The sequence below is a fragment of the Vipera berus genome (assembly GCF_964194415.1).
Source record: "Vipera berus genome assembly, chromosome: 3".
Classification (NCBI taxonomy): domain Eukaryota; kingdom Metazoa; phylum Chordata; class Lepidosauria; order Squamata; family Viperidae; genus Vipera; species Vipera berus.
In genome coordinates this window covers 14,728,286-14,755,288 of record NC_138204.1, presented here as the reverse complement: position 1 = coordinate 14,755,288, position 27,003 = coordinate 14,728,286, and the positions used below count along the sequence as shown (strand labels likewise).

Below are 27,003 nucleotides of genomic sequence, written 5' to 3'. Positions count from 1 at the left end.
ATAAATTAATAAATAATAAATAATATAAACACTAACAAATCATCTTGAACTTTGTGCACTTTCCTCCCATTTTAAGATCTGTTATGAAAAGAAAATGGAATGGGTACTTCAGTCCATTCTAGTTGTCTAAAGCAGGGGTTCCCAACTCCTGGTTCGTAGCCTGGTGGCAGGCCACAGCCTGTTCGGAACCAGGCCATGGAAGTGGTGGGTGAGCACACATGTGTGCATGCACATGAAGCTGCATTTGTGAAAGCAGCACGTGTGTGAAACCATTGCCGCTGCCGGCATGCATTATGGAAACCTGGTTGGGCTTGGAGGGAGGGGTCCCTCTGATTGAGTTATGCCCCCCAGGTTTCCATGTGCTACACCAGCCACGGGCTTAGGGTAGGGGCGGTGGGGTGGCGGTGGTTATCAGGGAGACTTTATGTCTGTGGGAGACCACCATGGTCCAGATTGGCGGGAGTGAGTCCCTCCTCCTGAGATGTGGTTCTCGGGTTCAGATGAGCTTGTTGCTTACATACCTGGCGCCCAGCTGTGTGGCAACAGCTCTGCCCGAGCTGCTCGACACCCTCTCAGGGTTGGCGGTGGAGTTCCCCAGGCTTATAGTGCTGGGAGACTTCAACCTGCCTTCCCTGGGAGGGTCATCGGAGCTAGCCCGGGAGTTCATGGCCTCCATGATGGCCATGGACCTGACCCAGGTAATTCAAGGCCCGATCCATGTGGGGGGGGTCACACTCTCGACCTGGTGTTCCTGTCTGGGCAGTGGTTGGATGATTTGGGAGGGGGTTTACCGGTTGTTACTTCCCTGTCATGGTCCGATCATCATCTCCTGCGGCTGGTCTTCCGTTATGCCACCCCCCGCTGCTGGGCGGCGGAACCAACTAGATGGTTCCGCCCCAGGCGCCTAATGGACCCTGAACGGTTCCAGATGGCGCTTGGGTCTATACCTATCGCCCTCACTCACAGCCCAGCTGATGCCTTGGTGGATGCCTGGGAAAGGGCGGTCACTGAGGTACTCAACTGTGTTGTACCCTTGCGACCTCTGACCCGGCGCAGATCCCGTTGGGACGGGGTCTAGAGAGCGGTTGGAGGTCCAGCCGTTCTGAATCTGACCGATTGCAGTTAAGAACCTTTATAAGGTCTTATCTTGCTGCGATGAGGACGGCGAGGGCTAATTACTTCGCTGCCCTCATCGCGTCCGCAGATAATCGCCCGGCCGCCCTGTTTAGGGTGACTCGCTCCCTTCTTAACCAGGAGATGAGGGAGGATCCCTTGCAGGGACGGGCCGAGGAGTTTAGTCATCATCTGATGGACATAATCGCTCAGATCCGGGCCGGTTTGGACTCTGACTGGGCAGAGTCTGACGTGGAGGAATCGGACGGTCTTGAGCATGTTATCTGGACTGAGTTAGATCCTGTTTCCCCTGATGATGTGGACAGGATCATGGGGAGGCTGAGCTCCACCACCTGTTTGTTGGATCCGTGCCCCTCCTGGCTGGTTTATGTGGCCCGGGAGGGGACACGAGGCTGGTTCCAGGCAGTAATAACTGCTTCTTTGAAGGAGGGTGTCTTCCCCGCCGCCTTGAAAGAGGCGGTGGTGAGACCCCTCCTCAAAAAGCCTGTCCTGGACCCGGCTGTTTTAAATAACTATCGTCCAGTCTCCAACCCTCACTTTCTGGCGAAGGTTGTCGAGAGCGTGGTGGTGCATCAGTTTCCTCTGTTCCTGGAGGACACTGATTATCTGGACCCGTACCAATCGGGTTTCAGGCCCGGTCACAGCACGGAGACGGCATTGGTCACGCTGGTGAATGATCTCTGGCGGGCTCGGGACAGGGGTTGCTCCTCTGTCCTAGTCCTATTAGATCTCTCAGCGGCTTTCGATACCATCGACCATGGTATCCTACTGCGACGCCTCAGGGGGTTGGGAGTGGGAGGCTCCTGGGTCGTTCGCAGTCAGTGTTGACAGGAGGGCAGAGATCCGCCCCAAGGCCTCTCATTTGTGGAGTTCCTCAGGGGTCGGTTCTCTCTCCCCTCCTGTTCAACATCTATATGAAACCACTGGGTGAGGTCATTCGTGGTTTCGGGGTGGGGTATCATCAGTACGCTGATGATACCCAACTCTTTCTTTCCACCCCGAACCAACCCAGCGATGCCCTCGCCGTGATGTCCCGTTGCCTGGAGGCGGTCCAGGTCTGGATGGGGAGAAACAGGCTTCGTCTCAATCCTGCCAAGACTGAGTGGCTGTGCATATCGGCATCTCGGACTAACCAGTTCATTCCACCTTTAACGATGGGGGGTGAGGTGTTCCCCCCCCCGTTGATAGGGCTCGCAACTTGGGCGTCCTCCTGGATTCACGGCTCAATTTTGAAGACCATATAGGTGCCGTGACCAGGGGGGCTTTTGCCCAGGTTCGCCTGGTGCACCAGTTGCGACCCTACCTGGACCGAGATGCCCTACGCACAGTCACTCATGCGCTCGTGACCTCCCGTTTAGACTACTGCAACGCTCTCTACATGGGGCTGCCCTTGAGGACCACCCGGAGGCTTCAACTGGTGCAGAATGCGGCCGCGCGAGTTGTGATGGGGGCCTCTCGATACTCCCATGTAACACCTCTACTCCGCGAGCTGCATTGGCTTCCGGTTGCCCTTCGGGTGAGATTCAAGGTGCTGGTGATGACCTATAAAGCCCTAAATGGCTTGGGTCCGGGATATTTGAGGGAACACCTCCTGCCAGCATCAAACTCCCTTCGTCCAGTGCGCTCACAGAGGGAGGGTCTTCTCAGGGTGCTGCCGGTAAAAGATTGCCGGCGGATAACACCCAGGGGGAGGGCCTTCTCTGTGGGTGCGCCTGCCCTCTGGAACCAGCTGCCCGTGGAGCTTAGGACCGCCCCTGACCTTCGTTCATTCCGCCGGGACCTGAAGACCTGGCTCTTTGAGCTCTCTGGCCCTGGCTGAGAATTTTTAACTGAGGTTTTTAGTTAAGGGATAATTTAATCTTTTTTAATTGTTTTTTAACTTTTGTATTTTGTACTGTTTGATTTTAAATACCCTGTAAACCGCCCTGAGTCCTTCGGGAAAGGGCAGTATATAAATTTAATAAAATTAAATTAAAATTAAATTTACTTCTTAGATAAAGAAAACATGAAATATACAAATTTTTCCTTCCCTCGCATCTTTAAATTTATAAAATTAATTTGAACCTTAATATGTTTGAGAGATATGCTGATTTTCAGTTCATGGCTTTCTTTGTTTTACGGTATATTCATGCATAACATTCTTTTCAGAGCATCTTTTATGACCAAGACAGTGCAGTATCAGAATGAATTACATAAATTCCTAATATGGGATACAGCAGGACAAGAAAGAGTAAGTAGATAAAGCATTTTTAAATAGGGGTTGATGAAATCTTTCTCTGTGACCTACTTTATAGTTGTCTATTATTATAAGGGATTTTTATAATGCTTGTCTTAATTAGCAGGAGTCACTTAGATATAATATAGATGTAGATTTCGTACTAGGGAATTTCAGAATCATTGTCATTGTTTTGTGAAATGATACACTGAGATAAAGGATAGATAAATGCCTTTGTAGATATATTATATCCCTTCTTCATTGACCTCAGTACTTTTTTTAAAAAAAAATTCTAGAAATAGTCTTATTCTAATATGTCCATGGATTAAGAGAAAATGAATTGGAAAACAATTTGATGCATAGGAAAAAGATAATATTCTTATTTAAATGTGTACTAGTAATTACTCTGTAGTGCCTGGGTCCATGCTAGGCTCTATGTATTCTGGGTCAGTTTATCTTTTGTATTTCAGGAAGTTTAATGAGGCTTTGATGATAAGACAACCTAGGAATGGTATAGCATGTGAACTTAGACTCAGCAGAAAGATGATTACTTTTCCTCTTAAGACTCCTATTTTAAGATCATTATAATTTTCACTTCCCCATTCTTGAAAAAGTTGTTCCAAGTAAGTTGAATTAACATTTGCCAGTAAAAAAAAACAGGCTCAAAATTTTAGCTTCACCCCCTTAGTGATGTAATTACCGTATATCTGCTAGAAAAAAATATATATTAAAAAAGGAAGCTTCCATTGCTCACTTCTTCCTTAAATGATGTCCTGCTTGAGGAAGACTTTTTCTGTGCTTCATTAATATTTAGGGCTCTCCCACCCCAACCACACACATGGATCTAAACAAGTGACTTTCTTGAAAACTGCATGCAAAGCATTTGAAGAGGCAATTCACAAAACATGTTGGCTCCTCTTGAATATAGAGCTGCTTCGGGGCCTTTTCCCTGAATATCTTTTGGGGCATGTATAGACAGTAGTCCACTGAAGCTACTAGCAAAGCGACTATATTATGAGCAATCCCTCACTACAGGAACTCCCAGCCTTCTGGAGGACAGTGTCATGTCAGCATTTTGAGGAGAGATACTTCAACACACACACACACACACATACACACACACACTATTTGCATCAACACACTTTTAAGAAGTGCTCCTTTAAGTGTTTTGCATAGCCGTAATATATAATTGTTAACTGCTTGGTATGTCCTCCATTTTATTTTTGTGTTTTCTTTTGAATCTTTAGTAAACAAGTAAATCACCTGTCCCTAAAATTTAGGAGTGTCTACCCTTACTAGGTATTTTGTGATTTTGAAGTACGAAACACAAGGCAAAAGTATGGCTTTTTACATAAGACCAGTAGTTAATTATCTCAGAATTCTTACCAATCTTCAGGTTTGAATAACAGAATAAACTTTAGAATCTATTTTCTTTAACTATGTCTATATGTGGTTGATTTTGCCATGCTTGAAAAAATAGAGGATCTTTTTTTTTATTTCTGAGTAAAACTTGCAGCTCTTGCAACAAAAATAACATGATGTATTGTTGGCTTTGTGACTCAGAATTGTGGTCTTGTCGCTTTTGTAGCAACTATAGAAAAGGTCAGTATGACTAAGAATTCGGCTTCAATTTCCCACTCAGCCTTGAACCTAGTTGCTTTGAGAAATTATTTGCATTGATTTTCTTGCATAGCATGGCACAAGTGTAATAAAACTATATCCTTGCAAGCAGCTAATATACCACTCGGGCTGCTTTAATTGCTCAGTAAACAGGATTAAAATTTACCTTTACCTTTTATGATATCTTTTTTTTCTCTCCTTTCACTATGTCTCAATAATGCATTCTAGATCTTTTAGTTGAAGTTTTAAATTGCTTAAATTGCATACACAAATGAGAAAAGGTTTTTTCCCCATGTCATATTGCACTTATCACTTATATGCCGCTTCATAGTGCTTTACAGCATATAGGTTTCTCAAGAGACAAATAAGATGGTCTGGTACGCCCATCTCTTTAAGAACTTGCCACAGTTTGTTATGATCCACACAATCAAAGGCTTTAGCATAGTCAATGAAGCAGAAGTAGATGTTTTTCTGGAACTCTAGCTTTCTCCATGATCCAGCGTATGTTGGCAATTTGATCTTTAGTTCCTCTGCCTCTTCAAAATCCTGCCTGTACTTCTGGTAGTTCTCGATCCACATACTGCTGAAGTCTAGCTTGTAGGATTTTAAGCATAACTTTACTAGCATGAGAAATGAGTGCAATGGTGCGATAGTTTGAACATTCTTTGGCACTGCCTTTCTTTGGAATTGGAATGTAAACTGATCTTTTCCAATCCTGTGTCCACTGTTGAGTTTTCCAAATTTGCTGGCAAATTGAGTGTAGCACTTTTACTGCATCGTCTTTTAAGATTTTGAATAGCTCAGCTGGAATACTGTCACCTCCACTAGCTTTGTTGTTGCTCAGCTTTTCTAAGGCCCACTTCACTTCACATTCTAGGATGTCTGGCTCGAGGTCAGTGACCACCTCATTGTGATTAAGCTCATTCTTGTATAGTTCCTCTGTGTAATTTTGCCACCTCTTCTTAATCTCTTCTGCCTCTGTTAGGTCCCTGCCATTTTGGTCCTTTATCATGCCCATTTTTTCATCAAACATTCCCTTCATCTCTCCAATTTTCTTGAAAAGATCTCTGGTCCTCCCTATTCTATTGTTTTCTTCTATTTCTTTGCACTGTTCATTTAAGAAGGCATTCTTATCTCTTCTAGCTATTCTCTGGAATTCTGCATTCAATTGGGCGTATCTTTCTTTTTCTCCCTTGCCTTTCGCTTCCCTCCTTTCCTCAGCTATTTGCAAAGCTTCCTCAGACAACCATTTTGCTTTCTTGCATTTCTTTTTCTTTGGGATGGTTTTGGTTGCTACCTCTTGTACAATGTTGCGAACCTCTGTCCATAGTTCTTCAGGCACTCTGTCTATCAGATCTAATTCCTTAAATCTATTTGTCACCTCTACTGTATATTCAACAGGGATATGATTTAATTCATACCTGAGTGGCCTAGTGCTTTTCCCTACTTTCTTCAGTTTAAGCCTAAACTTTGCAACGAGAAGCTCATGGTCTGAGCCACAGTCAGCTCCTGGTCTTGTTTTTACTGACTGTATAGAGCTTCTCCATCTTTGGCTGCAGAGCATATAGTCAATCTGATTTCTGTGTTGACTGTCTGGTGATGTCCATGTGTAGAGCCGTCTCTTGGGTTGTTGGAAAAGAGTGTTTGCTATGACCATCGTATTCTCTTGACAAAATTCAATCAGCCTGTGCCCTGCTTCATTTTGTACTGCAAGGCCAAACTTGCCTGTTATTCCGGTTATCTTTTGGCTTCCTACTTTAGCATTCCAATCCCCCATGATGATAAGGACATCATTTTTTGGTGTTAGTTCTATAAGGTGCTGTAGAGCTTCATAGAACTGGTCAATTTCATCCTCTTCAGCATTGGTGGTTGGGGCATAGACTTGGACTCCTGTGATATTGAATGGTTTGCCTTGGATTCGAACTGAGATCATTCTGTCATTTTGGGGATTGTATCCCAGTATTGCTTTTCCTACTCTTTTACTGACTATGAAGGCTACTCCATTTCTTCTGAGGGATTCTTGCCCGCAATAGTATACCTGATGGTCATCTGAATTAAATTCACCCATTCCTGTCCATTTTAGTTCACTGATACCTAAGATGTCGATGTTCAGTCTTGTCATCTCTTGTTTGACCACATCCAGCTTTCCTTGATTCATGGATCTTACATTCCATGTTCCTATGGAGAAAAAATCTTTACAGCATCGGACTTTCCTTTCACCACCAGACACATCCACCGCTGAGCATCCTTTCGGCTTTGGCCCAGTCGCTTCATTCTTTCTGGTGCTACTAGTACTAGCCCTCTGCTCTTCCCCAGTAGCATATTGGACGCCTTCCGACCTGAGGGGCTCATCTTCCAGCGTCATATCTTTTTTCCCTTTTGGTACTGTCCATGGGGTTTTCATAGCAAAGATACTGGAGTGGGTTGCCATTTCCTTCTCCAGTGGATCACGTTTTTGTCAGAACTCTCTGCTATGACCTTTCCGTCTTGGGTGGCCCTGCACGGCATAGCTCATAGCTTCATTGAATTACGCAAGCCCCTTCGCCACGACAAGGCAGTAATCCATGAAGGGGTTAGAATGCTCTAGGCACATATAATCCATTGAATTGTGAAACTTGCTAAGGAATCAGAGCCAATCACTTTCTCTTTGTTTAAATTGCTTTTCCAAGGTGTTATACTTAGGTCTCATTTAGCTATATTACTTGTTTATTAGGAGGAAATGTGAGAAAAAAACTGATAGAGGATCAGGGTGTCTTATAATGAATTTTATTTTATTTCTCTTACTTGTATTTCAATTCCCTTTTCATTTAATATTTAATGTGATTACTGTGGCACAGAAGCCATTTTTATGTGCTCTTTCTCTTTTACAGTTTCGTGCTTTGGCACCAATGTATTATCGAGGCTCTGCAGCAGCTATTATAGTCTATGATATTACAAAAGAGGTAAATTAAATGCCTTTGCAAAATCTACCAATTTGCTGTTTTATTAAATTTACTGATCTTGTTGCTTTCATTTTAGGAAACATTTTCAACATTAAAAAACTGGGTAAAAGAACTTCGCCAGCATGGACCGCCCAATATTGTCGTAGCAATTGCTGGAAATAAGTGTGATCTTAATGATGTAAGGTAAATTGAATAGGATCTTATCCAGCTGTTGGTAATATTTTACTACAAATCTACCAGTACAATCTCTTGTTATACTTAGTTCCAAAAATATGTTGGTACTTTAATCCTTAATTAATTTTAATATATTGGAGAAGAGGCATGAAACACGTAGGCTGTCTCAAAACAAATTTTATTAATTTTTAATATTCATGACTAATTTACTTTCATTTTAATTACTGGTCACTATGTTAAACCATTAAAAGAAAATTGGGCTATGTTAAATAATGAAGGATGGAAGGGATGCAGCATGAACTCTATATATCTATGTAAGAGTCTTGCATTGGATTAAGTCCTGTTTGGACAGGGAGAGAACAGAACATAGTTCCAAAATAATTGTTTGAGTGGAGGGCAGAATGCTGGGAAATAGATGTAGGAATACTGAAATTAAGCTTCATTTAATGTATATCCTTTCCTGGATATACATTACAAAAATATTGCCTTTTAATTATCAGTAAATCATTATGGAACCAAATGTTTATGTTTTATGAAGTGCAGAATTATCCACATCCCTTTTGTTGCTGTATTTTATTCAGTCAATCAATCAATTTCTATAGCTGCCTATCAATAAGTGACACTGGGTAGCTAACTATTATATTGAACCACTAATGTTTTGGCAGTCTAAAGAGATGTACTTCCATTACAAACTGTGTTAAACAAAAGCTGATTATATTTCCACATCTCTCAGATAAAGTGTTTTACAGAGTTTGGATTAGTTATAGAAATAACTGATAATGCTACATTGATTTGCAATTAATTTTCTTTACTAAAATGAAGGTAAATCATATTGCTTATTTATAGTATGTATTATTTTCCCACCCTGCAGAGAAGTTATCGAAAAAGATGCTAAAGACTATGCAGATTCCATCCATGCAATATTTGTAGAGACTAGTGCAAAAAATGCAATAAACATAAATGAACTGTTTATAGAAATAAGTAAGTATTCAATGTCAGTAAATCACTAATATTTTTCTTCTTGGATTCCTGGTTACTAACAAAAAGGAATCTTATATTAACTTCATGCTCTACTTCTACCAGTTTTACACTCTCTTCATAATTGGTATCATTTTCATTTCATCGTTAGGATGTAGAAGTTAATTTGATCTTCCAGATGATATCTTGGCAGAAGAATGAGAAAAGTACCAGCATTAGCATTTTTCATTCTGTTCAGTGTCTTAATTTTGCTAACTAATATGTAGTGGATTTGTTTCATAGCACTAGAAGGAGATGATATGGAATATGTACAGTGAGCATTAGAGCTGTGCAAAATTTTTGAAATCAGTACTTCATTGTGTTGATGTGAGAGAAGCACCCCTCCTCAAAGTATTAACTATCCACATTATAAGCACATGTTCTTGTTCCCAATTTTCTGTGGTGGTATAAGAAAAATAATTTCTCTCCTGGAAACTGAATTTATAAACATGGAGATGTTTTATATGCAGCTGTTCCTATGAACATGTTTAAGCTTCATTTAAGCTATCCAGTTTCATGTGTTAATAGCGTATTTTATGATAGTTTGATACTGTCCAAAATATTTATTTTTGCCTCAGCAAATTGCCAATTTATTGCGTAAGAACCTTTGGTTCCATGGAGAGAGAGGAAAAAAATAATTATCAATATTTCCTATCACTACCATTTATAATATTATCTAATTAACCTGATAAGACTGGCAATTTTGTGTGGTACTATTATTTAATTAAATAAACTTGAAATACTAAATTTATAGGTGAGCTTTTTCCAAGTTAAATATGGAGTTAATCATTAATCATTCAGCTTGTAAGATGAATTCCAAGGAGTTTAAATAATTTACTAGGTAGTTTAGCAGTTGTTGTTGTTGTTAGCTGCGAAGTCGTGTCCGACCCATCGCGACCCTATGGACAACATTCCTCCAGGCCTTCCTGTCCTCTACCATCTTCTGGAGTCCATTTAAGCTCACGCCTACTGCTTCAGTCACTCCATCCAGCCACCTCATTCTCTGTCGTCCCCTTCTTCTATTGCCCTCGATCTTTCCCAGCATTAGGCTCTTCTCCAGTGATTCCTTCCTTCTCATTAGGTGGCCAAAGTATTTGAGTTTTAGCTTCAGGATCTGGCCTTCTAAAGAGCAGTCAGGATTGATCTCCTCTAGGACTGACCGGTTTGATCGCCTTGCAGTCCAAGGGACTCGCAGGAGTCTTCTCCAGCACCATAGTTCAAAGGCCTCAATTCTTTGGCGCTCAGCCTTTCTTATGGTCCAACTTTCACTGCCATACATTGCAACTGGGAAGACCATAGCCTTGACTATACGCACTTTTGTTGACAGGGTGATGTCTCTGCTTTTTAGTGTGCTGTCTAGATTTGCCATGGCTTTCCTCCCCAGGAGCAAGCGTCTTTTAATTTCTTGGCATCAGTCCCCATCTGCGGTGATCTTGGAGCCCAGGAAAATAAAATCTGTCACTACTTCCATTTCTTCCCCATCTATTTGCCAGGAATTGAGAGGGCCAGATGCCATGATCTTGGTTTTCTTAATGTTAAGTTTCAACCCAAGTTTTGCACTTTCCTTCTTCACCCGCAACAAGAGGCTCTTTAGTTCTTCTTCACTTTCTGCCATTAGAGTGGTATCATCTGCGTATCTTAGGTTGTTGATATTTCTTCCGGCAATCTTAATTCCAACTTTTGATTCATCTAGCCCTGCCTTTCTCATGATGTGCTCTGCATATAAGTTAAATAGGCAGGGCGACAGTATACAGCCTTGCCGGACTCCTTTCCCAATTTTGAACCAATCAGTGGTTCCGTGTCCAGTTCTCACTGTTGCTTCTTGACCCGCATATAGGTTTCTCAAGAGACAAATAAGATGGTCTGGTACTCCCATCTCTTTAAGAACTTGCCACAGTTTGTTATGATCCACACAATCAAAGGCTTTAGCATAGTCAATGAAGCAGAAGTAGATGTTTTTCTGGAACTCCCTAGCTTTCTCCATGATCCAGCGTATGTTGGCAATTTGATCTCTAGTTCCTCTGCCTCTTCGAAATCCTGCCTGTACTTCTGGTAGTTCTCGATCCACATACTGCTGAAGTCTAGCTTGTAGGATTTTAAGCATGACTTTACTAGCATGAGAAATGAGTGCAATGGTGCGATAGTTTGAACATTCTTTGGCACTGCCTTTCTTTGGAATTGGAATGTAAACTGATCTTTTCCAATCCTGTGGCCACTGTTGAGTTTTCCAAATTTGCTGGCAAATTGAGTGTAGCACTTTTACTGCACTGTCTTTTAAGATTTTGAATAGCTCAGCTGGAATACTGTCACCTCCACTAGCTTTGTTGTTGCTCAGCTTTTCTAAGGCCCACTTCACTTCACATTCTAGGATGTCTGGCTCGAGGTCAGTGACCACCTCATTGTGATTATCAGGGACGTTAAGCTCATTCTTGTATAGTTCTTCTGTGTAATTTTGCCACCTCTTCTTAATCTCTTCTGCCTCTGTTAGGTCCCTGCCATTTTGGTCCTTTATCATGCCCATTTTTGCATTAAACGTTCCCTTCATCTCTCCAATTTTCTTGAAAAGATCTCTGGTCCTCCCTATTCTATTGTTTTCTTCTATTTCTTTGCACTGTTCATTTAAGAAGGCATTCTTATCTCTTCTAGCTATTCTCTGGAATTCTGCATTCAATTGGGCATATCTATGTTTTTCTCCCTTGCCTTTCGCTTCCCTCCTTTCCTCAGCTATTTGCAAAGCTTCCTCAGACAGCCATTTTGCTTTCTTGCATTTCTTTTTCTTTGGGATGGTTTTGGTTGCTACCTCTTGTACAATGTCACGAACCTCTGTCCATAGTTCTTCAGGCACTCTGTCTATCAGATCTAATTCCTTAAATCTATTTGTCACCTCTACTGTATATTCAACAGGGATATGATTTAATTCATACCTGAGTGGCCTAGTGCTTTTCCCTACTTTCTTCAGTTTAAGCCTAAACTTTGCAACAAGAAGCTCATGGTCTGAGCCACAGTCAGCTCCTGGTCTTGTTTTTACTGACTGTATAGAGCTTCTCCATCTTTGGCTGCAGAGCATATAGTCAATCTGATTTCTGTGTTTACCGTCTGGTGATGTCCATGTGTAGAGCCGTCTCTTGGGTTGTTGGAAAAGAGTGTTTGCTATGACCATCGTATTCTCTTGACAAAATTCTATCAGCCTGTGCCCTGCTTCATTTTGTACTCCAAGGCCAAAGTTGCCTGTTATTCCGGTTATCTTTTGGCTTCCTACTTTAGCATTCCAATCCCCCATGATGATAAGGACATCATTTTTTGGTGTTAGTTCTATAAGGTGCTGTAGGGCTTCGTAGAACCGGTCAATTTCATCCTCTTCAGCACCGGTGGTTGGGGCATAGACTTGGACTACTGTGATATTGAATGGTTTGCCTTGGATTCGAACTGAGATCATTCTGTCATTTTGAGGATTGTATCCCAGTATTGCTTTTCCTACTCTTTTATTGACTATGAAGGCTACTCCATGTCTTCTGAGGGATTCTTGTCCGCAGTAGTATACCTGATGGTCATCTGAATTAAATTCACCCATTCCTGTCCATTTTAGTTTGCTGATACCTAAGATGTCGATGTTCAGTCTTGTCATCTCTTGTTTGACCACGTCCAGCTTTCCTTGATTCATGGATCTTACATTCCAGGTTCCTATGGAGAAAAAATCTTTACAGCATCGGACTTTCCTTTCACCACCAGACACATCCACAGCTGAGCGTCCTTTCGGCTTTGGCCCAGTCGCTTCATTCTTTCTGGCGCTACTAGTACTAGTCCTCTGCTCTTCCCCAGTAGCATATTGGACGCCTTCCGACCTGAGGGGCTCATCTTCCAGCGTCATATCATTTTGCCTTTTGGTACTGTCCATAGGGTTTTCATGGCAAAGATACTGGAGTGGGTTGCCATTTCCTTCTCCAGTGGATCACGTTTTGTCCGAACTCTCTGCTATGACCTGTCCGTCTTGGGTGGCCCTGCACGGCATAGCTCATAGCTTCATTGAATTACGCAAGCCCCTTCGCCACGACAAGGCAGTAATCCATGAAGGGGAGTTTAGCAGTACTTTTGTTTAATTCAATAAACGCATGATCCTAGTATTTGAGGAAGGGTTAATATTTTTATTATAATTTATAATACAATCACAGTGCTGAAATGAAAAGAAAAAAAAGAAATGAAATTACAACAAAGAGAAGAGGAAAAAAGAAATTTTGAGTTTTGCCCTTTTCTATTGAGTTGTTGCCTTCTTACTCTTTTCCCTTCCTCTTTAACTTTTCCCCCATATCCATAAATCATCAGTATTTCCTTCATTCACCCAAAAAAATCCATAAAAGCCTTCAAGTCTTTTTTAAAAAGTCTTTTATTGTTTTTCCCCCTGGCCTGTAATTCTATTATTTGAAGAAAGGTTAACCTGACTTCTTGGCCGCTGAAGAATAGCTGTAACCTTGATGGTTACATTTTTTATCGGTAGTCCCTGTGTTTGTTTTAATGGATGTCTTGAGAAAATTCTTCCTCTATGTTTTTATGTATTATCAAATGTATGAAAGTCTTGTAATGGAGCTAAACTTTAGGAAGGAGTCTCTATTTATATATCATATTAGTATAGCCACCCATTTTACTTACAGTCTTCCTAAATTGTTCTTTTAATATTGTCTAATGCTGTTTTTTCCCTACCTTTGCAGGTCGTAGAATTCCATCAACAGATTCCAACCCTCCATCTATTGGTAAGGGCTTCAAACTTAGGAGACAGCCTTCTGTGACAAAACGCAGCTGCTGTTGATACTGAGACCCACCAAGCTAGCTTTTATAAAGTATTTGGCCTTAAATATTAAGGGTTTATTTTGAGTATCTATTACTGATACTGGATCCTGATCTCCCTGATATTCAAAGACCCCCCCAGCATGGACCATTTCTGGTATTCTTACATACGTTCTGTGGGGATCATGCTGTCAGACTGTTTCCATGTGTGCAGTGTACAGACTAATCTCTTACAGTCTAAGGAAAATCACCTTTCAATCTGCTTTAACCTTTGAAGAGAAGGATCCAATGTACAGATTATAAGCCTTGATATTTCATAGTTTTGTAGAAAAAACATTGTCATGCTTTTGTAATTGGAGAAATGAAACTAGCACTTTTTATGGATTTTGGAGGGAGTGGGCTAGAAAGTATGGAAAGAAAAGTTTGGCTTGATTTTAGTGCCATTCTGCACTCCTCCTTGCTGTTACTGTAAGCCTTAATGTTTTCATTGTTGCTTTTTCGAAGACTAGAAAGAATAGATGATTGATGTGGCTACCAGAATAATGATACTGATAAGAGTGACCAAACCAGCCCATTCAGTACCCAATCTTAAATTGCACTTTTTATTTTCTGATATTATTATAGAAATATAAATAAGAACTTTGCTTTTAAGCAAAAAAAATAGGGAAAGTGTAGCCTTAGACAATCTTAGGTCATTATATTTAATTATTTTATAGTTAAATAGACATAGACTCTTCTTAATAGACTTCCAGTTAAGTAAGAAGCCTAGATGAAATAAGTGAAAATTTGACCACAACTGACAGGTATCAGTTGCTGTCAGTAGCCTTAGAGCAAGCATGTTAGGTGGGATACGTTTCTAATTGCTTAGCATAAACCATTTTATACTTATTTATGAAACCTGTGTCTGAAGGAATATAAATTATGAAAGTGCCATTGCTAAAGATAGGATTCTTGTTTATTTCTCTCATTCATGAGATGGATTGTGAAAGAAAGTCCTACAAACAATTGCCGGGAATTCCAGCCTAAGCACGGAGCCTTAAATCAGTTGGCATCCTCTAGAATAGTACTGGGAAAGATTTCCCTCACTATCCAGTAGAGGTTGCTGCTTTGGGAACAAATAATCCAGAAATGGCTTTCAGAACTAACTGTCTGGGACAGAGTAGATGTTGCTTCCATGTAGTTGAACTCATCTCGTTACACCCTCTTTTAAACAGATTATTTCTTAGCTTTGGTTGTGCTTTCCATTTATTTTAAACTATACATTAATCTTGCCCCATCGCATTATTTCTTATCATTTATTTTTGTTGCAAATAAAGAGCAAGCATACCCCCATGTTTTTTCTCTTTAAAATATAGGCAGGTAAACTCATCGTGTGTAGAAGGCATTTATAAGGCTTTGATATTTCCTATTCACTGGAACATATCTGGTGGCTTGCTCTTAATTCGCCGCTTAAAAGGGAATTTCAAAGATTACATTGGAAATATACTTTTAATATTCTATACCATATAATTCAGCATTATTCTTGGGAAATATTCTAATTTTTCTGTATGTTTTATCAGAAGTTTCTCTGAAAAGAAAAAGGCAATTATGGAGTATTTGGCATTCCCACTAATCAAATCTGTACATTAATAATGAAATGTATTGTGCATTCCATATCTTTCAATGTTTATGTCATTGGTTTGCTCTGAGTTTTACTTTCAAGAATCAGCTGAGGACATTATGCCACCTAGTCCAAAGAGCCATATACTGGCAATAATTATTTAGAATTGTAGCTTGTGGAGAGATTGGCATTATAAGTCAGTCCAATAGCTTTGACTGTTCATTGTTTTATCAAGGATACAATGTTTGTCCAGCAGCATATGTGGAACTGAATATGTGAAAGAAAGATGCCAGGGACGTATTTACTGGGATGTTTTCAAGGCAGTTTGTTCAGTACATGAAACTGAAGTCTGAATAAGGATCTTTTCCAAGACTTTAATTAGGCTTCAGCAAGAACCTAGCAGTCAGTTGCTTCTATGCTAGCATTGTACCATGCCTCAGAAATTCCCATCAAAACTCTGTGCTGTTTCAGAGACCTTTGAAATTTGGCAAGGAACTAACATGGGGTGAGGAAAGCAAAAATTTCTGGTAAACACATTTAGGACCTTGAGTGCTTAAAAGGACTTTTTAGATTCAACCTCATGTTAGTTAAAAACCCTTCTAATGAATTGGAGATAATTAGGCTGCTTCTGTACCAACATATAAATGAAAACATAGACTGCACTGTTGATGTTACCTAGTTTGGGTAAGCAATGTCTGCAAGAAAACAACCAAGTTCAGAGAGCACCAAGGACCCCTCATTTCAACCCTGAGCTACAAATATTCTCCTCTATCAGATAAATCATTGTCCTCCAGTGCAGCCTTGTACCAATATAATATTGGAATGCCAGTGCTTATACGCTTATCCAAACTGTTATTAAAACTTCTTCACATGGCTGTTTTATCATCATTCTGTTTCTTGGCGGTACTTTACTGGTTGGTTAGTCTAAACAAGTCTTAAAAATAGTTAATGCCAAACATAAAGAGAGGTCAAGCACAAATCTTATTTTGGAGAATATTACTCATGTCTGTAGCAGCCAACTTTAATCTTTGCATGATAGTAGCACCTTGCCACTATTTAAGGCTTTCATCGTTCACTTATGCCATTGTGATACTAATTAACTACTTTCTTACAATTACCTATAATTACAGGATTTCTTTTTATTTCACCTTCTCTGTAAACAGAATATTTTAACATATCACCAGTTGCATCTTTTCAAGCTGCTGCTATAGGTAGTCCTCGATTTACGACCACGATTGGGACCAGAATTTGTATTGCTAAGCAAAGTGGTTGCCATGGTTGTTAAGTGAATCAGACGGTCATTATCAAATCCAATTCTCTTTCTCCCCCCCCATTAACTTTGCTTGTTTGAAACTGGCTGGGAAGGTGGCAGATGGTGATCAAGTGACCCCAGGACACTGTAAGTGTCCTAAATCCATGCCATTTGCCAAGTGCCTGCATTGTGTGATCCTGTGACCATGGGGATGCTGCAATGGCCATAAATGTGAAGACTAGTCATAAGTCACTTTCTTCAGTGCCATTTTAACTTTAAACAGTTGCTAAACAAATGGCTGTAGGTCGAGGGCTACCTCTAGTGTTACCTTGTATTACCATGTGGCTCTGCAGAGTGACATTTCAAGCACAAGCTGTGGCCTTGGCTGCATATCAAAAAAATCTCTTCCTCTCCCAAGTCCATCAACATCAATTTCATTGCCAAGGGGTTAGCCTGCCCTAAAGTTCACTGAATGTACTCAATCAAATATTTGCATTGAGATAATGTAAATCTAAATCTCAAGTGATTACTGGAAAATGGGGGTTATTTGCAGTACCACAGTGCTATCTGCTTATGGCTATGCAAATATGAATTTTGTGCTTTAGATCTCCCCTATAAATATTTGGGAATTTTTATTTTCCCACTTAAGATAATCTTTATTGTCATTTTTTACAGTGGGCACACATCAAAAATGAAATTTAATTGCCCGCTCTCAAAGTGAAACACATACATGACACACACCTAAAACATACTACATACAATATATGTATAGACCCACACCCCTACATATACATAACAATAAAATATTAAATACTGTCCATCTTGAATATATAACGGAAAGAGGAAGCCTGAGAATTAAATTGTATCACTAAGTTAACTTGTATCACGTGAGTTACTTGTAAAGAAAAAAAAATACACACCAATCCTGCATTGATGCTAGATCTCGTTCATAGGGCTTTTCTGGAGTGGGGGGGAGATCTGATGTATATAATCGTTATGTAGAGTTATAGCACCCACAAAGAAGTCGAGAGTATGTCCTCTCGTTTTTTCTCTGTTGCAATATATTGGTTACATGCAACAGCACAAATCTTGTAAGAATTAATAGAAAGGCATCTGGTAAGAAGATGCTGCTCTTGTCATTCAGCATCGTGCTTATTCCAGTAGAAATTAAGACAAAGCTGAAGATAAGATTTCAGTTACATTGGAGATAGTGAGCATATAAAATCGATGTGAAACCTTATATAATAAAAGCGAATAACATGCAATAAACAGCCTGCTTGACATGTTCTCAAAGAAACAATTTGTTGGGACTTACTCCATGTAAGTGCACACATAGGATTATGGCTTTGATATGCATATGTTTTAAATAGCAAGCCTAAAGATGTCTTCCCAGTATCAGGTATCATTCTGCCTTTCAATAAATCGTGATTTGCACACTGCAGTAAAATAGTTGGACATTTATGTAAGGGACTCACTATTTGGTGGCCTATCTAAAATAGTCACCATGCACAAATTTTAAAAACATGCCTTAGCATCTAAAAAGCAGTGGATGAAGAGAAAATGTATTTGTCTTGATTTAAATAATGGTTCAAAAGATAATGCAGATAACTTTACTGAAAATAACCTTTTGGTGGTGTCAGATCTCTGTTACTACAGTCAGGACTGAAAGAGGTAAACAAATGTCTCTGACTGGAGACATTTATTAGAGAAAATGATAAAGGTGGCAGCCTAAGAATTCTGACCCTGCACCCCCTTAGGGAAGGGGAAGAAAGTCCACTGCTTTGGGGAATGCAGGACATAACAGCTGCTGGCCTCCCAATTATTATGAGGATCTACTCTCACAGGTAGTTGGATTCAAAAGAGCAAAGGCTCAAAGGAATCTCTTTTAGAATTCTAGTTAAACTTCATGTTATCTACTTATTTAAATGTATATGGCAGAGTTATTTTTGAAAGCGTATCCAAAATTATCTGAAAACACACCCATCAGAGTTCCAATGGGAGCCTAGAGATATTCCAATGTCCATTTGTCAAGATTTAGCATTCAGATTAATAAACATACACATACCTTTCAGGCTGCCCAATGGAATTTAATTGAACTTACATGTTACTCTATATTCAGAAGCATGAGTTCAAAGAGTTCTTTCAAGTCAAGTAGTGCTGCAGTGTAGAGGATTAGATGGTTTAAGCCCTGCAAATAATATTACTAGTCACTCAGAAAGAAACATAACATTTCTGCCAAATTATTTTTGGCTTTCTTCTTAAATATGTAGGACCTGCTGACAGTCTTTAGGCATCAGCTGACCTTGCTGTATTAATTCCTTTTACTGTTCCAACCTGAAAACAACAGGAAGTATACAAATCTGCAGGAAATGGTAGAACTTAAATTAAGGGAAATAGCCGTTTGGTCAGCCACTGTAAGAACGAAGTTAGGAGAGCCAAATGTGGAAAAGTACTCTTAAATTCTTTCATTTTCCATTGTGATCAAGATCTACTGTGGCTCTTGCTTAGGCCTTTAAAGCAAAGAAGGTGAAATGTGTCTTAGCATTTTCTCACATCTTTACTTTGTTGGTCTTTATTGTTACACTAATTTTTGCTTCTTAAAGGAATTACAAAGCCGGCCTACTATGTCTTTGCTACTGTAAAGAGTATTTCCTGCAGTGATTGGAGGAAAGACAACTCTTGCTATGAATAGCAGAAGTATTTAGTTTAGATCACAATGGGGTGTGCCTTGCCTCAACTGGACTCTAGTGTATCATATTCATTGCACTGCATTTCAGTGGATGTTTTTGGAACGTCCTTTTTCTGTAGTGTGTCTGCTGAACAGGAGAGCTTTTATTTTTAGTAGCTTGGATCAGCAAATCTTCCTCTGGATGATCTTGGGGGAATTCTAATTTACAGCAAGCATGCAGCCATTTGAACTGCCTAGCCCACCACTCCTCATCTATAGTTTCACTTTATAAATAGCTGCAAGCAGAACTCCACACACTTAGGACATTTCCCAGTGAAATTATATTTCAAAAGTACCCAGCTTTCAGTATTCACTTTGGTAAAAATGTTTTTTTCCTTGAGCAGATATTTTTTGAGGAATGTCAAGTTCTTATGATGAAGGTTAGGGATTTTCTAATAACTCGTTCTTTCATGAGAGACATAACAGGCAAGCATTAAATAATTCCCTTCAATTGATTTTTTTCTCCTCCTTTGAAGTTACCAATAGGATATTTTCATTCTGTCTTACATGAGACATATATAATTGCATTCAATTTCTTATACCCTGAGAAGCTTGCATCCTGAATTAAATCACTTCAGCATATTAAAAAAAAATCAGAACAAAACATAATGATATTCTCATCTCTTCCTTCCTGTGTAGCAAGAATGCTATTATAGACTTGTCAGAAGAAACAAACCTTTCATTTTAAAAACTTGTCTTTAGTATACTAAGAAGGCTACATAAAAATTGACATTGCTTATTACTTAACTTTTATTAGGGTCTTGAATATTAAACCTGATACATTTTGCATACAAAACATAACTGAGCCCTTCCCTGTATGCATTCATGTAAAATAACTAATGCTTGGCAGACAAAATTGCATGACATTCTGGAGAGCCACACTAATCAGATAAAATGTATTTATATCAGTATATAAATTGTGTTAATGCTGAAGGTGGGTGATTTTTGTTACTTTTTATTTTTCTATCACTAAACTATTGTGCTGATATCTCTAGCTAGAGTAGAAGGTGGAATAAAGAGGCTGGCTAGCTTAAAGTTTCTCTGTTGGAAGAAGCAACAGAAGCCAGATTCCTGAAGCCTTTATCTGCCTATTTCCCTAGAGCAGGGGTGTCAAACTGCCGGATGTGTCATGCGGAAGCCGCGCCCACCCCACTGCCAACAATGGCAAAACCGTCCCGATACGTTGCGTGACGTCATGTGACGTCGCGAGTTTGACATGTCTGCCCTAGAGAATGCAATTAGTCTGGTACGATTTTTGTAAATAGCGGAACTACTTTTCATCTGCTCGTGGAGTTGTTCTGGTTCTGTTTCCAGATATTTCTTCTAGTTTCAGTGTAGCCTTTGCTCGCCTTGACATCTCTATGGGGAGCCATAGGTGTCTGTAACAGAACATATCAAAATAACAATTATATAATTGTGTCGTGCTGTTTGACACTCTACAAGTTGCATCAACTGCATGAGGTTATATTTTCTTATATCCCCATTGTCCCAAATCCACTCTATCCCCTGCAGACAGCTATGTGGCAAGTTGTTACCTTGGTGTAGCATTAAATGTATTATCTTACATTCAATGGAACTAGTAAAAAGGCCAGCCTTCAGAAGCTTTTTATCTTGCTGGAATGTTTTATAAATAAAGTATTTAGAAGAAATGGTTTAATTGTAGTAGCATAGCTGAACTCAAAATGTTACTTTTCTACTGTCTAGTTGCAACTCAGAAAAATTTCTTAATGCAAAGTTGGACATCTCTTGCAAAATTATAGTAAGCAGTACTGTAGAGTAAAGACTCCATCCTTTCTTTTCCAAGAGGCTACTGTTTGCATTGAAAATAAATGGCTCATTAAATTTAATAGGGATTACTCACTAAGCCAGTATTACTATCAGTTGGTTGGTTGCAACTATTTACAATAGGAAAAGGCCCATATATACATTCATTAACATATTTAATAACACATCTGGTTTGGCCTTTAGGCCATTATACAGATCTGGTTTAATCAAGATTCACAATTGCATCTTGCCAAGCTTGAGAATTTCTTTGTCTTGGTTCTAGAAGTAATCTATATGTCAGTGAATCTTTTTGCCACACCAATTCTATCCAGACCACATGTACCTTTAGCTTTCTAAATTATTATGTACATGGAATCATAATTACAAACGATTATGGTTGCAAGTGTACACTCCATTTATTTAGTTCATACCGAATTCATTTTAGACTTCCAGAAATCGAACAGCACTATAATTCAGAAACACCTATGTCATTAGCATTTGTGCTTATTGTGAAGGAAAAAATATTAAATAACACCAAAGAGCACTGCTCTTTTTTCAGTTTATTTATAAACAGGTCTCTAAGTCCAATACTTAGAATCATCACCATTCTTCATGAGGACTATATTTATGGTGCAGTGTGTAGGGAAAACAGAGGCAGCAAGAACGGAAAAAATACAACTTTGGGGATATGTCTGTAGAGATTTTCAATCATCCAGGTCATAGTTGTCCCAAAGGTCCTGTTCAAAAGACAACTGGACTTTGTTTTTTTCCCCTTGAAAACATTTCGCTTCTCATCCAGAACTGAAGAAGCTTCTTGGATGAGGAGCAAAAGGTTTTCCAGGGGGAAAAAAGTTCAATTGCCTTTTGAACAACACCTTTGGGATGATTATGAGATATGCCTCCTAATATAACAGAATAGGGGTAGAGGTGGTACATATCCACTTACTAGAAAGAGGTCAATCTTCAAAATGATATCCCAATGGAGACATGGGTAAACAATATGAAAATGAAATTCTGCAAAGGCAGATGTGTCAAGTACAAGATGGTGGATAGGAATATACAGAAGTCTGTTTTAGAGTGAGAGTTTAGAAAACATCAGTTATGGATGAAATGGGGTAAATGAATATAGGTTCCACTACTTGAGAAGAATTTGATTTTTTGTTAGATTTTATTTAAATTGCATTCTCAGATTTGAGTAGTGCAGTTAAAGAAGCAGATTGACAAACTGGAAAGGTTGGGTCAAAAGATAAAATCTTATAAAGGGAAACTGGTAATGTCTGCTTAGGTAATAAATGACTAAGGAGAAAGGTATGTTGACAATTGTTAAACTAAAAAAAGTGGGAGGTTTTGCTAAAACCCTGGAAGTGCAAAGAGAGAGAGAATGTCATTTGAAATTGTTACTATTTGACTATCCCTATTTTCTGCTACAAAATGGCTTGTGAAATATAATTTACAGGAAAAGATTATACTTAGAAATTGTTTAGATCAAGTTAGAACAGATTGTGCCCCTTCAGTGATTGCAGTGATTCCAAACCATAAGCTAATACAGCGAATCTCAAGCGCACCATTTATTTTATAAAATAAATAATAAATTATCCTAATTTATTTAGGATTTTTTAAACTGCTTCAATAACAGCAATTAAGTACAATAAAAGAAATACAATATATAATTATGGTTCAGAAAGTTCCAATAAATCCTTAACATTCCTGGAGTTGACAGTTCTGCACCCTTTAAATCCCAGAGGTCTTCCAGAACAACCATATTTTTAGGGGCTTCTTCTCATGCCTTAGGAGGCAAAGTGATCCAGAATGGGGAGTCAGCTTTTAGGCCTCCACCTGTTACAGCTCTCAATATGTGAAGACTTTTACCAGGCAACGTCTGTATTTTTAAGATGGCTTATTCTCTATAGATTCTGCTTGCAGTCTTTTTAAACCTAATAATGTTTATTGAAAGTTTCAGCTACAACAGTAAAAAAAAATAATACAAACTAAAAAGGGAAGTGCAAAAAGGAGGAAAAAAGTTAAACAAAGAACCCCAAGAAAGCAACTTTCCACCCTTATCAAAAGTATTAAACCATTTCATAATCTCTTTATCCCCTCTTAATTAATAAATATAAAACTCTTCATTCCATAACTACAGACAAATCCAATAAGAAATATCTTCTCCAGGTTTCAGCAAAATACGCAAACAGTCCTAAAATAATAACATTAATAGATATAAAACTAACATCCCACATCTCAGCATCTAGCCATAAGCAAAACCACATTTAAAAGGCATAAAGTGATTGCAATATCCTAATAGAAACAAGAAAATTAAAGTTTAACATGAGAAAGAGCGGTCATTTTTCCTTTTAAAATAGCAAGCCCCTTCTAGAGTAACCCTAGGGCAGGGGTCTTCAAACTTGGCCCTTTTGTGACTTGTGAACTTCAACTCCCAGAATTCCTCAGCCAGGCACGCTGGCTGAGGAATTCTGGGAGTTGAAATCCACAAGTCATAAAAGGGCCAAGTTTGAAGACCCCTGCCCTAGGGGAAAAAGCTTAAATACCATGTTAACTGTAAACACACCCAATACACAACATGTTTCCACTCCAAATGGCAATTCCAAAGAAAATCACCTCAAATAGCAACATATCCCATTCGGATAAACATTCCATCTCAACTGTTAACAAAAAAAATCCATATTTAACTAATATAAAGCATCCTAATGTAAACAAAAGATTAAAATTTAACAAAGAGGGATACTTGTTTAAAAAGAACAAGTTCATAAAACTCTTAAGTAAAAAAGACAGGATACATAAAGTAACTGTATGGGGAAAAGCTTAAACATCATATTAAATGTAAACAAATCTAATACACAGTATTTTTCCAGTCCAGATATCAGCAAATCCAAAAAGAACCATTCAAAATAGTAACATGTCCCATATTAAAGCTGGCCAAATAAACCAACTCTGTGTACCTTCTTATACAAAATCATCTGGCTCTTTAATCCATTCAGATACTTATTGGTATAGGGTCTCCTGCTTGAGAGGTGACCTCCAAGGTCCCTTCCAACTCTGATATTCTATGTTCTAATCCTTGTTACAGATTTCTTCAATGTTTTAAACAGCCTTGTTTGTAAATCTCACAAAAAAAATGTTCCAGTTGCTTTTTGGAAATGTTATTTTTATGTCCTTAATTTTTAAAGCCTCATCCCATTTTTTCTTTTTAATCTGATGCCAAATTCTTATTCAAATTCTCATCCAAGTGTTCTTGGGTAGAGTTTGTTGCATTATCTTTTTCTGTTATCAAGAAACAGGCTGTTTCCAAAAGGACACAACATAGCTGGCATGATTGATTCAAAGTTCTTGTGCAGGTCCTGATCCAGATCCTCAAAGTTCTCTGAACACCATTATAAATTACTTGTCTTGTTATGTCTCCAATAGCAAAACCATTTTTTCTTTCCCACAAAAATTCATTTATTCTTTAAGATTAATTTCAAGGTCTTAATATTCAAAATCCAATATTCCAATGTTTTCTAAGCGTTTATTCTGTTTAAAACTTTCTATAGCCAAAATTCGTTTTGCTTCTTGCTCTTTATTTTAAATTCTTAAAGATTATAAAGATAGATCTTCATTTTCTTATATTAAAGGTTGAAGCCATTCACCCAATCTTCGTAGTCTTGTCACTTGAAGCAGTTAATAGACAATTTCCAAAAGTGGTTAGCAAGGCAAGTACAAACTTGATGTCATTTAAAAAGGTTTTATTTATGGCTGGAACAATTGTGGCAAATTTCCTCATCTCCCAATTCTCCCATCCTCTGGAGAGAGGAAGCAAGGAGTAACTTTAAAGGAGAACAGCTTGGACAATCTCATTTCCTAGCTTTGTTCAGAGAGAGGGTCTTAAGTCCACCATAGGACAGGTAGATATCCAAGTCCACACCCAAATAGGGGATAATCAGCAGTTAAACTGCACTCGTACTGATAACCAGTGCAACTCCTCCTACATTAGCATTGTTTGACAGCAATAACTATCCAGTTAAGCATACAGGCTGTTGCACTTCGCACCAACTGAATTTTCCAGATAGACTCAAGGGGAGCTCCATGAAAAGCAAAGTACAATATAGGTCCTTTTTTAGCAACTATAATTGAAACTGGAAACTTCATTGCTAAGGGAAACAGTCCTAAAGTGAAAAACCACGTGACCATGACAGATTATGACAACAGTTCCAATTGTGGTTGTTAAGGAACTCACTGTGGTTGTTAGGTGTGATGTCACGTGATGGCAACTCACAGCCAGCTTTCCACTGACTTTGCTTGTCAGAAGCAGTGGTCACAAGTAGAGATCAGCTGACTATCGTAATTGCACACCAGTTGCCAAGCATCAAATAGTGATCATATCACCACAGGGATGCTGCAGTAGCCACAGCCTCTAGGACCAGTCATAAGTCACCTCAATTCAACACTGTCATAACTTTGAACAGTCTCTGAATGAGTAGTCCCTGAGCAAGGACTATCTGTATTCCATCTCAGAGCTACCAAGGGCATGAAGCAACCATCTTTAGTGCCCCATATTTTAAGGAGGACCCCCCATTAGCACACCAGCCTAAGTTAGGCAGAGCTTTCCTGGCCACTGTATGAACCAGGAGTACTAGAGGATCCCCAGATTGCAGGTCCTTCTTCTCAGGAGAAGAGTAAAAGATGTAGTAATCACAGAATCAATGGCCTTCTGAATGAATAGGCCCTCTGTTTTGCTTCAGTTGAGCCTGAACTTGCTTCTCCCTATTCAACCAGTATAATAATTTCCAGAAATTAGGCGAGGGCTTCCACTGCTTCTTCGATTTGGCCTGGGGTGGCGATGAATTACCTGGTATCATCTGCCCTAATAATGCTGCCTTGTTGCAAACCAGAAGGTTATTTCTTATAGAGAGGGTTGCGCTCCGAAGCGCACCCTTAGGGCTACCAAGGGCCTTCCCATGTGACCCGCTCAGTTTTAGAAACTTTCTTGCAGCACAGATTTGAGTATAATTAACTCCAATTCCTAGCTTAATCTTTTGTGCAGAAATTAAGTGAATGGGGGTTTTTTTCTTGTATCATTAAAAGAAAAGAAAAAAGCATTGCTATAGAAGTCTTTTTTTCACCCTAATACTGAAAGGTCACAAACTGCTGATTGACTTATTGAAATTAACACGTTATTAGTCCAAGGGTACAAACTTTCCTCTAATTGTAAACATCATAAAAGAGGCTGTGAGAAACTGAATCCTGGCCTGCTTAACTCCGGATTAATTTCAGTGAGCTTTAAAGAGGTAACCGTTGCAGTGGGTTGCACTGGGTGGAGGGTGTCAGGAAGCTGCTTGCTTTTGCATGAAAAGAAACTTGATATTGAACTGGTGAAACATTGACCATGATTTGCCAAGCATATGGAAGCCTGAAGAGTTCATTTTGTGTGTGTTTGTGTGTGTATACGCGTGCATGTGTTCTTGGGCTGGTCCTAAGACTATGTGAAAAGGGTGATGAAGTAGGGTAGAGAATTCCTAATTTCTAATATCTTGGCATTGGAAGGGTGAGATTTTTGTTTTGGTCATTCCTTCTCACAGTTATAATTTTGTGAGGGAACATTGATTTTAACATATTAAAAAGCCTTGTGTCAGCTTAAAAAATGTACTCTTACAGTATAATAGTACCCTAACTCACAAGCTGGATGTATTGTGCAAAATAAAGTTGTAAATTATTTAATAAAAATGTTTGTAACACTTGCTTTCAAGATGTTTTGTAGTTTTTCATGAATTCCAAAATTATTCC

The 27,003-nt window shown here is 39.1% G+C and overlaps 1 protein-coding gene across 4 annotated transcripts in view; it reads left to right on the top strand.

Moving 5' to 3' along the window:
• The window catches only part of RAB22A (RAB22A, member RAS oncogene family), a 50,242-nt gene that overhangs the window by 11,867 nt on the left and 11,372 nt on the right, over positions 1–27,003 (top strand). For 3 of the 4 annotated variants that reach the window (XR_014026205.1, XR_014026206.1, XM_081326035.1), the window contains exons 3-7: positions 3,283–3,364; positions 7,840–7,911; positions 7,988–8,094; positions 8,957–9,066; positions 13,806–13,847. Coding sequence is in view for 2 of the 4 variants with exons in the window: in XM_081326035.1 (XP_081182161.1) it covers positions 3,283–3,364; positions 7,840–7,911; positions 7,988–8,094; positions 8,957–9,066; positions 13,806–13,847 (413 nt within the window). In the remaining 2 variants the exon portion in view is untranslated. Of the gene's footprint in view, positions 1–3,282; positions 3,365–7,839; positions 7,912–7,987; positions 8,095–8,956; positions 9,067–13,805; positions 26,960–27,003 lie in introns of those variants that run through there. The other variant, XM_081326034.1, reaches the window with a different exon arrangement.